At 41.9% G+C, this 12861-nt stretch overlaps 1 protein-coding gene across 1 annotated transcript in view; it reads left to right on the top strand.

The window, feature by feature from the left end:
• The first annotated feature begins 97 nt into the window (after window positions 1-97).
• RPS6KA5 (ribosomal protein S6 kinase A5) overlaps window positions 98-12861 on the top strand; it is a 177932-nt gene continuing 165168 nt past the window's right edge. Inside the window, exon 1 of the mRNA XM_043556843.1 lies at window positions 98-197. Coding sequence (XP_043412778.1) covers window positions 98-197 — 100 coding nt within the window. The remainder of the gene's footprint in view (window positions 198-12861) is intronic.

The following is a 12861-nucleotide window of genomic DNA, read 5'->3' as shown; positions in this document are numbered from 1 at the left end:
CCGGCTCCCGGAGCTGCAGCGCGAGCCGTGAGGGGCCGGGCGTCCGTTGTCTCCCGGGTTCCCGCGTAGGACCCCGCGGGATCGGAAAAGGGAGAAGATGGAGGAGGGCGGCAGCGGCGGCGGCGCCGCGGGGACCAGCGGGGACGGCGGCGCCGGGGGAGAGCAGCTCCTCACTGTCAAGCACGAGCTGCGGACGGGTGAGCGACCCCGCCCTCTGGCGGCCGGGCCCGGCGCGGGGGCGCGCCCTGAGGGCACGCGGGTGCCCGCACGGGCCGGGGGCGCGGGGCCGGGCAGTGGGCGTGGGGGGCGGGCCCGGGGCGGGGCCTCGCGGGCGGGGCGGGAGCCCGGGGTCCCTGAAGGTGGGGGCGACCCTGAGGGGGGCGCGGGCCGAAAGTTTTCCCGAGCCCGGGAATGAGCGGCGGGCGCGGGGCGTTGGGGCCGGCGGAGCGGCGGACTGCTGCCTGTTGGCACTCATCTCCGAGGATGTCTTCGCGCCCCCTTCCCTCACAGGTGACAGATCTGTCACTGCATCCTGTCAGGGGCGAAAGGTGCGCCTTCCTGAGTGTGGGGTGAACGACGGTGTGTTTGGGAGCCTGAGTCGCTTCTCCTCCCCTCCTGTCCTTCCCTAACGGTGGTCCCGGTGGGGGTTTGTGGAACCATCCCCTAAGCCCCGGGGTCCTGTACAGAGTAAAGGGTGGCTGTTCCTGGGGTGTTTCACGAGTCCAGTGTCTTGTGAGGTAGATAGGGATCGCGGGCTTTCAGGATCTGAGTGCTTTTATTTGCAGTTATCATGAAATACTATACTTGGCCTTGAAGTCTTTCAAAGGTCGCTTGCGAAGAAGGTTCTGTAAATTTAAAGCTCTAAGTAGAAGCGACTAACCAGCCTGGTTTAAGCGCTCACGTTGTAATGTTCTAACATTTGAGATCACTTGAGTTGTCCCAAGCTTCATACTTGTGAGATTACTTTATTCGTTGTGTGGGTCCGAGTGGCTCATTTTGGAAAATGGTTATTTTGACTAATCACGACAGTTTGGGTTTAGATTTGTGGAGCCCGGTCTCGTGTTAGAGATACTTTTTCATTCCTGGACAATACATTTTAATACATTTAACGAGCCCGTTATTACTATTAAATGTTCTCGTGAGCATTTATTAAGGTTTATGATTCAGTTTCTTTGGCATATAAAGATGTAGATACAGAGCTTATACAGCAGATATCAGGTGCATACCTGGTACACCTCGTTACCATTTTGAACAGACTGTAAAGCTAACATCTGTCACCTGTTCTTTCAGTTTTTGTTATTTCTAAGGAGATTGCTGGTTAGCATTCCACTGCGTGCCAGTGTGGTGACTTAATTGAAGAGGGATGTCAAATGCATGTTTACTTATTTCAACATTTTTGAACTTTTTTTTTTTTTTTTTTGGTCATTGTGAATTTCTTATGTATCCTGAGCTAGTTACCCCAAATCTTTTTGAATTCCTAACATAACCTGTGTGGGTTTGGTTGGTTTGTTTTCTCTCTCTCAATTTAATAGACAACTTATGTTTTGAAAGAGCCATGAAGTCAGTTTTTTTTTTTTTCAGTAAACATTTATTCAGTATTAAAATCTGATTTGTGCCAGCAGGCTCAGTATCAGGTGCTTTCTGGTGTGGAGATTTTGAATTTCTTTCCTTCCTTCTTTTTTTTTTTTTTTTAAATCTTATGTAACAATTCACTGATTTATATATGTAGAATTGTGCTGTATCACAAAAGCTACATACACTCCTTAGCTGTTGGCCATGGTGCAACAAGAAGCTTTTTGCTAAGTGACCAGAGAGCAACCTATTTGTTATTAGCAGTAGACCAACTGCTCAGTTTCTGGGTTTTGCAAACAATGCTAGTTTTATAGAAAACAGTGAGTACTGCTTTACTTCTCCTTCTCTGCTAATCCCGTGAATCATCACCTTCAAGTTTGCATTTTAGAAATTGTTCTGGTAGATGGTGAGATTATCCTGAATTCATTAGTACTGTTAACTGTCAAAGGAAATGAACAGTCATTTTGATTTACTGCTGAACACTGGAACAACTGACCGGATATAGTGGTCAAAAATAGTGTTAAAATATAACTTTGAAGATTTGCTCATCTATAGCCAACTGCATCTTTGTCAGCACATGATGCTATAATAGGCATCAAAGTAATTTGATCTGATGTGGTCCTTTGCTTCTCACAACGTGGACAAGCATTATAGCCGTATCAAGTCAGCAGCTGGTGACTGTCCATTTGTGTCCAACACCATGTTGTATGCTGTAGAATGAATGAAAAGGCAATGAAAGTCACATGCAAAGCGTTCCACTTGTGTAGACATGGAAGGTGTTCCAGTTGTGTAGATTGAGTGGCCTGGTATACATGGACATGGGATCGGAAGACTTAATTCTGAATCCTAGCTCTGCCGCTTACTTGCTTGGGCAAGTCACTTCAACTCTTTCGAACTCACTTCTCTCTTCTACGAAATGGGAGAATTGAATGAGACCCTGCTGAAAAAGTGCTAAGCAGTTTGCTTGGCACATGTGAGACACTCCGGAGATGTTGGTTGCATGTAAATCTGAAAATCATTTAATGATAGTATCTTTTCTTAAAGTGTGCACATTAGTCCCATGTAACCAAGAAAATAAATCACTTATTTGGTGCTTAGCCTATGTCACATTGCTGGCTCTCCTCTTTTTCTGGGTATATTTTGCCTTCTGAAGTAGAGTGGAAACTCCCCATGATCCCTGCTACTGCTTAGCAGCCTGTGTGTATCACTTCAGTAACATTTAACACACAGCGCTGTAATAATGGATTTACTTGTCTGTGCTAGACTGTAGGGTTCTTGAGGGCAGACACCGTGTCCTTTGTCCATTTTCAGCCCCTGGTGTATGGTATGGATTCAAATATTTGTTGAATGAATTCGTTGAGTAGATGAGAATCCAGGACCAAGCAACAACCAATAGTTGATTGTATTTCCCAGTATCTTGTAAATGTTTAGTGGTTGATAAATTGATGGCATTAATTATAAACACTGAAGAACGGAGTAAATGATTGCTTGAATCAGTTAAGCATTTCTTGTCACTTTCTGTTTTCTAGGCTAAATGGCACTGGTGATACCAAAAATGATAAGCAAATGTTTTGCGCTCTAATAGGGGAGGAGACCATGTGGACCAGTAATTAGGATATATTGTCATAATCACAACAACAGAGGGATATACAGTGTATAAAAGTAGCAAAGAAAAGGTTAGGACCTTTAGGCTTCAAATAATCAAATCTCTCTGTCGAACAGCAACAAGAACAAAAAAAGAGGGAGGGATTATTGGAAGGATATTGGATTACTTTACCCACTCATTTATTCAATAAATATTTCATTACCTCTTACGTCCTGAGTGCTGGTTTAGATGGTGGGGTTACAAGATAGATATGGTCTTGCCATTGGAAGGGCAGAGTCGCGTCAAAAATCCCTTGAGCCAGAGACATATGTTGTTTGTACTCCCTCCATCTTGAATATTTGCTTGTTTCTTAGAAAAAAAGCTTTTTAAAATGTTTATTTATTTTTGAGAGAGAGAGACAGAGAGAGACAGAGAGAGACAGAGCATGAGTGGGGGAGGGGCAGAGAGAGAGGGAGACACAGAATCTGAAGCAGGCTCCAGGCTCTGAGTTGTCAGCACAGAGCTGGATGCGGGGCTCAAACTCACAAACTGTGAGACCATGACCAGAGCTTAGGTTGGACACTTAACCGACTGAGCCATCCAGGCACCCCAAATCTCTGCTTGTTTTTATGTGAAGGCTTCCTTCTTATCCATTGCTGTCTACCTTTTCCCACACAGGAAAGATCATTGTTGCTGACAGACCCCAAGTTTTACATCTTACAGCCGTCGGTATTGGAGAGATACTGCCTTTTTCACAATTTCAGGAATAAAAATTTCAAGGAAGGACCTTATTGACCTGGCTTTGGTCAGATGCCCATTTTCAGATCATTCAGTGAAGGCCAGGGAATGGGATCATGACTGACTAACATGACAGCTACTGTAGTGAACATGTGGATGGGGGTGAAACCAAACTCTTAGAAGAGGAAGGGTTGCTGGGAAGACATTTCTTCAGATGTCCTGCATTAAGAGAGAGAGCCCAACACTAAAGAGAGGGTCAAGGAAGGGATATTAGTTACCTATTGCCGTGTCACAAATTACCCCAAAACTTAGTGGCTTAAAACAACATGATTTCAGTGAGTCAGAGATCTAGGAGTTGCTTAGCTTGATGGTTCTGACTCAAGATCTCTCATGAGATTGTAGTCAAGATGTTGACCAGGACTGCAGTCACCTGAAGACTTGTCTGGGACTGTAGGGTCCTCTTCTAAGGCATCTCTCTCTCATGTTGGCAGGATGCCTCACTTCCTTGCCATGGGGACCTCTCCATACTGCTATTTGAATGTCCTTATGATATGACAGCTGGCTTCCCCAGAACAAGCAATTGGAGAAAAAGAACAAGGTGGAGGCTGCAGTATTTATTAAACAGAGCTTTTGAAATATAATTTACATACCATAAAATACACTTGTTTTAATTGTACAATTTAGTGAATTTTAGTATATTTATAGAGTTCTGCAACCATCATCACAATCTAATTTTAGAACATTTCCATCACCCTGAAAAGAAACATCTTGCCCATTTTTATCAGCCACTCCGCATTTTCACCACCCTTTCCCAACCCTAGGCAACTGCTAATTCTACTTTCTGCCTCTGTACATTTGCCTAGGACAGTTCATGTAATAGATTTTTACAATACGTAGCCTTTATTGCTGGCTTCTTTCACTGAATGTAGTGTTTTCAAGATTCATCCATGTTACAGCACGTATCTGCCCTTTATTTTTTTAATTGACAGATACCATTCCATTATATGGATATGCCATATTTTGTTTATCTGTTCATTAGTTGACTGACATTTGGGTTGTTTTCACCTTTTGGCTATTGTGCATAATGGTGCTATGTACATTTGTGTACAACTTTTTGTGTGTGGATCTATGTTTTTGTTTCTTTTGTGTACATTCCAAGAGTAAAATTACTGGATCCCATGGTAGGTCTGTGTTTAACTTTGTGTTTTCCAAAGTGGCTTTACCACTTTATGGTCCCAGTAGCAATGTACAGGGCTCCAGTTAACATCCTTGTTAACACTTGTGATTATCATTTTGCTTGTGGCCATCCTAGTAAGAGGCAGTATCTCACCGTGGTTTGGATTTGTGTTTCCCTAATGGTTAATGATGTTAACCATCTTTTCATGTGATCGTGGGCCAGTTGGATATGTTGAGAGAAATATTTGTCTCTTCAGATCCTTTGCCCATTTTTTAATTGGTTAATTTGTCTTTTTATTATTGAAATGTGAATCTTTATGTATTCTTAATATAAGTCTCTTACCAGATATGTTCTCCCATGAAGTGGGTTGTCATTTTGTTTTTATTTTTGATGGCATCCTTCTAGGCACAAAAGCCTTTAATTTTGGTGAAGTCCAATTTATCTTTTTTGTTTCTTGTGCTTTTGGTATTGTATCTAAGAAACCATAGACTAATCCAACGTTCAAGAAGATTTATACCTATTTTCTTCTAAGAGTTTTATGGTCTTAGCTGTTGTATTTGGGTTTTTGATCCATTTGTTGAAAGACTATTCTTTCCCATTTTATTGTCTTTCCACCCTTGTGGAAAATCAATTGACCATAGATGTATGGATTTATTTCTAGACTCTCTTTCCTTATGCCAGTACCACATTGTGCTGACTGTTGTAACTTTTTAGTGAGTTTTGATCTTGGGAAGTGTGAGTCCTCCAATCTTGTTTTTCTTTTTCCAAATGGTTTTAGCTATTCTGGGTCCCATGAAGAACCGTATGAATTTTAGGATTAGCCTGTCAAATTTTGCAAAGTCGTCCACTGGCATTCTGTTAGAGATCACATTGAGCCTATAGGTCAGTTTTAGGAGTATTTCCATCTTAGCATAGTAAGTCTTCTGATCCATGAACATGGAAGGTTTTTCCATTTATTTAGATCTCCTTTCATTTCTTTTAACAACATTTTGTAGTTTTCAGAGTATAAGTTTGTATGTTTTTGTTAACTTTGTTCCTAAATATTTTATTCTTTTTGACGTTATTGTAAAAGGAATTGTTTTCTTACTTATTTCAATTTCTGTTCATTGTAAGTATGTAGAGATATAATTTATTTCTGTATATTGATCTTGTATCCTGCAACTGAACTAGTTTATTAGTTCTAATAGTTTTTTAGTGGATGTCTTAGGATTTTCTACCTATAAGATCGTGTCATCTGCAAGTAGAGATGGTTTTACTTCTTCCTTTTCAATGTACATGCCTTTTATTATTATTATTATTATTATTATTATTATTTGCTTAATTCCCCAGGCTAGAACCTCTAGTATGATATGTTCAGTAGAATTGGTGAGAGTACACATCCTTGTCTTGTTCCTGATCTTAGGGGGGAAGATTTAGTTTTTTACCATCTTTCACCATTATGTATGAGGTCAGCCACAGGTGTTTCATAGATGCCCTGTATGAAGTTGAGGAAGTTCCCTTCTTTTCCTAGTCTATTTGGGTGGTTTTTTTGTTTGTTTTTTTGTTTTTTGATCATGAAAAGGCATTGGATTTTGTGAGATGCTTATTCTGCACCTATGCAGATGATCATGTGGTGTTTGTTTTTTGTTTTATTGGTGTGGTATATTACATTAATTAATTCGGAGGTGTTAAGCCAATCCTGCATTCCTGGGATAAATCTCACTTGGTCCTCAGTCCTTAAGTCAAGAGGGATTCAAGTATATCTTGGGCAGAAAAGCCTTCTCCGGTGGCAAGTCTCCTGTCGTATCAGACCCAACATTAATCTTCTACTCCAGAGCAAGAAAGAATCTTGAAACCTCAGCTTCCTGGAGACATAAGTGGTTTGGTCGGCAGGATTGAATTCTTCCTGTGAAAAAGAAGCTGATGCTTGGTGAAAACCCCTCTCGGGAAAAATCTAACATAATAACATCATGTGTTGATTGAAACTTCACAATTAAATCCACCATGGAGAGATGTCAGTCCCAGAATGCAGTGGGAGGGAGGGGTTGTCACAGTTATTTCCTTTGAGCTCCCATAATGATTTACAGATCTCTTTATGCACCTCCAAGGTGTGAGCACTCCTACATTCCTCTGGTTTGTGAAGGCAGATGAATAAGGTCTGAAATAGAATCTTGCCCTCATTATGTTTGTCCCTAGCAATGTCCCTTTGGGTTCAGCTACAGTTGTTCCTCCAAAAATCAAGTGAGCTCTCTGGGCTTAATACCTTCCTAAAGTATTGAGTGAGCTGATGATCTCACTTTTTTTTTTTTTTTTTTTTTTTTTTTTAACATTCAGTAGGCATTCTCCCCTGTGACTGCAGACAGAATAGGGAGGTAAAATTCCCAATTTTTAGTACAGTACTTGGTATTGCAGTTACTTTATTTCACACTCAAGTTTTTGTGTAGGTGTGCTTCTTTTTATAACCAGTGTGTTCCTGACAAAAAATTGTGTAAATAATATTTTTGTATATCAAACTATTTAGGATATAGAAGGTGAACTTGCTACTTAAAAGAATTCTGAGGTTAATTCTTGAATTAAAACTTTTTGATTGGAGCGCCTGGGTGGCTCAGTCGGTTGAGCATCTGACTTCAGCTCAGGTCATGATCTCACAGTTTGTGAGTTCGAGTCCCACATCAGGCTCACCGCTGTCAGTGCAGAGCCTGCTTCGGATCATCTCTCCCCCTCTCTGTTTGCCCCTTTCCTGCTTGTGCTCTTTATCAAAACTAAATAAAAATTAAAAAAAAACCCTTTTGATTAAGTTCTCCATTGGTAAGCTTTACCATTACTTTGTAGATTTGGCCTTACGTTACTGTTTTCTGACATCATCCTCACAATTTAGGTAGGTGCAAATAGGTAAATGGTGGAGTCTTGTGTGGCAGGCTGAATAAAGACACCCCAAGTCCTCCAAGGTGTCCATGCCCTAACCTGTAACCTATGAGTGTTTCCTTACAAAGCCAAGAAACCCTGCAGGTGAGATTATCCCAGATTATCCAAGTGGGCCTCATGCAATCACAGGGTCCTTATAAGAGGGAGACAGAAGGGTCAGAGTCAGAGAAGGGGATGTGACTGTGGAAGCAGAGCTTGAAGTGATGCCATTGCTGAAAGGGGCCCATGAGCCAAGGAATGTGGGCAGCTCTCCTGTCACCTTGATTTTAGCTCTGTAAGATCCAGTTTCAGACTTCTGATCTCCAGAACTCTAAGAAGACAAGTTTGGGTTGTTAATAAACCATGAAGTTTAGGGGTTGTTTTTCTTTCTCTTTTTACAGCAATAATAGGAAACTATTAAACCTTGCTTAAGATTGGGTGAGCCAAGAGATAATTTTGCCCCAAGCCTGGATAACTGGGTATGATAACAATGTGAAGCAGGCAGTTATTGAAGCAACTATTTTAGTAGAAAATGGTAACAAGTGTTTTTCTTAGTAGAAGCAGAGTGGTGTCCTCTCTAAGGAATCCCCAAGAAGACATTCCTTTCTGATGTTAGTACCAACCCTAGCTGAACTGCTTTTGACCAGCTGTTCTGTTTTTCCTAGGAACGCTGTGAAATGGGTCCCTCTTTTATGAAGTTAGTGCTAGAAAGCTTCACAACTCGAGCCTGTATCACATAAAATTGTGGTCTGGCATGCATCTTTAAGTCTCTTTCTAGTATCATTTTTTTGTCTCTAATCTGCCTTCTTTTCCTGTTTTCGTTCTTATGCTTTAGTTCATCCAAGTAATTTGCCTTGAATCTTTTCTAGGCCAGAGGAAGGATTAGGTAAATATGTAATTAAATGCATTTATATTCAAACACATACAAACAAAGCATAAATAATATTGGCAATATGGGAAGATACTTGACTTTCTCCTCAGTGTTTTGCTTCTTAAATAAAATCTTTGTCATATGGTGTTCATGCTATTTTTATATTTCTCCTAAAAGAAAAAAAGTGAGGTCTTTATTAACTAATAGCACTTTTGTTTTTTTATACAAATGATAAAAATGAGAGAAATAATGAGAAATTAATCAAATAGAGGCATACTTTTAAAAATGAATTCTGTCGGCAGAAGGGTGGAGAGCATACACAGGGCTGTCTTTGTACCAGGCAGTTTTCTACATTAGTGGAATATCCCTTCATCAACTGGAAAATTCAGTCAACTGAAGCACTCTGTCCTCTGACCACATCAATACTGGAGTGGAATTATATGTTTTTCCTAAGGGAGAAACTATTCAAAATATGCAATAAGGATAATGTTGCACCTCAGATCTAAATATGATGCTGCCTTAAGAGGGCATGAATGCTGAATCCTAGCAGAATTGCAGTGACACTTTCCTGTGAACTTGCCCCCATAAGTCCTTTGTATTTGTATCATCTGTTCGTAAGGAGGCATTATAATTACGGCTGGATTAGGGCAAATCTATGGTACACACACAAATCAAACTCATCACCTAATTTTGCCATGTATATATAAGTTGGGCAAAACAGCCACAGTTTTATTCATTCATTAAGGACTGTTGAATTCCTACAGTGCGTCTGGCACTGTACCAAATGCTGGGTTTTAGCAAGGAACAAACTGTATGGCTCCTGCCCTCACTGAGCCATAGCTGAGAGAAAGACCTTAAATACACAATCATACAACCAGCCATATGATTGCAATTGTGATAACTCTGTGAAGAAATACAGGGTCCTGCGGTGCCTGGGTGGCTTAGTTGGTTAAGCGTTGGACACTTGATTTTGGCTCAGGTCGTGAGCTTGCGGTTTGTGGGATCGAGCTCTGCGTTGGGCTCTGTGCAGATGGTGCAGAGCCTGCTTGGGATTCTTCCCCTCTCTCTCTGTCCCTCCCTGCTCTCACTCTCTCTCTCTCAAAATAAATAAATATTAAAAAAAAAAGATACAGGGTTCTGTGAGACAGTCTGACAGGAGGGCCTGGCATCACGTTAGGGGTGAGAGAAGGCTTCCGTGAAGTGGTGACATTCAGCCGAGGCCCTGGCCATCACAGGGTGGTGGGTCGGGGGAAGTGACACAGATGGTCCTAATGTGGGACATGGTTTGGCACACCAGGGTTACTGGAAGACAGGCCTCTGTGCCTCGGACATCATATCCAAGCAGGTGAGTCACAGGAAATGAGGCTGAAAAGCTGGCCAGAGCCATTTTGTGCAGGGATTTGAAGGTTATGATGAGGTGTTCAGGTGTTACCCTGAGTGCAGCATGAGGCCGTGAAGGATTTTTCTGAGATTAGTTTTGCACTGTAAAAAATGGCTCCCGCTCTTGTGAGCAGAATAGGCAGGAAGATTGCATGAAGGGAAACTAGTTAAGTGCTGTTGCAGAAGTTCAGATGGAACGTACAGTTTGGATTAGGTAACAGATTAAGACTTGTGAATATGTTTGCGATGTATTTAGGAGATAGAATCTCAGCAGAACTTAGTGTTGTTTTCATAGAGGGTTTTCTGGCTGGAACAAACGTGTGTTTGAAGGTGCTCTTTGTTCAGATGGTGTATTAATTTTCCGTTGTTGCATAACAAATTGCCACAAATATAGGAATCATAATAACACCCATTTATTAGCTCATAGTTCGGTGGGTTAAAAGTCCTCCCTCCCAGCATGGCTGAAGTCAAGGTAGTAGCCATACTACTCTTGTCTGGAGGCTCTGGGTAAAAATCCACTTCCAAGCTCGTTCTTGTAGTTGGCAGATTTTAGTTCCTGTAGTTGTTGGCCTGAGGTCCCAGCTTCCTCGCTGGCGGTGAGCCGGGGGCCTCTGTCAGCTGGTAGAAGCCATCTGCATTCTTTCTCATTTGGCCCTCCATCTTTAGGCAACGGAAAGTCTTTGACTCCCTGACTTTTAGATCTTCTTCTGTGATCTCTAGGCCCGTGTGATTAGGTCAGTTCTACCTAGTTACTCTGCTCATCATAAGGCCAACTGATTTGGGACCTTAGTTACATCTGCAAAAATCCTTTATTGCAAGGGTGTTACCAGATTCATTCATTCAAGGGGCAGGAGATCGTGCAGAGCTTCATGACGGGCTCATCTTAGATCTCTGCCTTAGAACTCACAGATGGTAAATCATATATGGGAGTGGGCAGAAAAGATAGGATCCAGTTTTACGTGGATCAAAGCAAGTTTGAGATATGTTTGACATATTCTAATGAACATACATGGTAAGAGTAATCACGGGTAATGAAAGCTTGCTGTGTGCCACCTAGTAGGTAGGTGCTTTCATTGACTCATTTAATCCACACCATAACCTTATGAAGTGAGTGCTATTACTATTCCAGTTTTCCAGACGGGGAGGCTGAGTCTTAGAGAGGTTCCCTGACCTGTTCAGGGTTACCCAGGAAGTAAGTAGAAGAACTAGTTTTGAAACCCAGGCAGTCTGGCCCAAGTCCCATCTAAATCACCGTGCTTTAGTTCTTTAGTAAGGTGTGGGTCTGAAGCTTGGGAAAGATGTTTGTGCTGCAGGCCGTGGTCCTAGCATCGGTGGCATTTAGGTGACATTGAAGGCCCAGGGGGAGATGGGATCAAATTAGGAGAAACTGTAGAATCGAGAGAGGAAGAGGACTCAGAAGCAAGCCCTGAACAACTCGACAGTTCAGAGGATGTGTAGAAAAGGAGGTGCTACCAAGGGGCACCGAGGGGAAACAGCCAGAAGAAAAGCCAAGAAAGAACCTTGTGGAAGCCCAGGTGGAATGGTGCTTCATGGGCACATGTCCAGTCCGACTGCTCAACTCGCCACCTTATCTAGAGTGGCCATGGCCTCGAGTTGGCAGGAGAAGCCAGAGCAGATGGGCTGAGGGAATGGTTGCAAGGGGAAACAACTTTGAGAGACTTGGTTCTGGAGGGGATTAGAGAGAGGGACTTAGCCAGACAGAACCTGGGGGTTCGAGGTGGGTATTTCTGGTTATTTTAATGTGAGTGGTGTTAGAACATGCTAGATACCACGAGTCTGAATCCATTACAGAGAGAGAGAGAGAGAGAGAGATTGAGATCAAAACTCCACAAGTGCGAGCAGATAGCTGACAGCAGCAGGGTCCCTTAGAGGAAGGGGACATGAAGTGGGAGCAGAGATTGGCCTCTGATAAGAGAATGCCACCGCTTCTAGGATAATACAAGGGAAGAGGGAGAGGATACAGGTGCATTTGTTGATTTAGTGGCAGGAAGACATGGGAGTTTTGAGCTCTTGTATTTTTTTTTTTCCCTCTATGAATTGTGAAGCAAAGGCAATTCTGTATTCAACAAGAGAAAAAGAACTTCATCGTTTAAAAAAAAAAATTGTTACTCTGGTCTTTTAAAAATTCTTAGATCTAGAAAAACACCCAGAAAGTTGACACAGAATGTGCCCGCTATAAGATGAAAGTTTACAGAACGTTGTGGAACCGCTTATGGAAAAGAGGTTTTCAGGCATAGCCATTGAAATGCTTCTGTGCTCTCCCAGAGGTCAGTTCTCTGAACATGTTCTCTGGATCATGCCAAAATTCTTAGTAAGCATAATGTTCTTTTTCTTCTTTTTGAAGTGTTTTATATTTAGTTCACTTCTTCTAAGTTAGATTTATTTGGTACGCGTATTGGAAAAAAGGCTGTTTGTTACTGCTTTATAAGCATTTTGTTTTCTTATTGACTCCATTTTCATGCTGGCCCAATCGTGCCATTCCAAAATCAGCTGGATAAGTAAACATGACTGTTTTATACACCAAAAGTACAGTGAGTCTTCAAGGTAAGTGACCCTGGCAGTAAGAGAAAAGTGGGCAGCATTGTCTTAAAGTACACAGATATTAAATATAACTTTGTTCTGCCTCCAGCAGAA

This window comes from Prionailurus bengalensis, chromosome B3, assembly GCF_016509475.1.
Source record: "Prionailurus bengalensis isolate Pbe53 chromosome B3, Fcat_Pben_1.1_paternal_pri, whole genome shotgun sequence".
NCBI classification, from domain to species: domain Eukaryota; kingdom Metazoa; phylum Chordata; class Mammalia; order Carnivora; family Felidae; genus Prionailurus; species Prionailurus bengalensis.
This window is presented reverse-complemented; position numbering and strand designations above follow the sequence as displayed.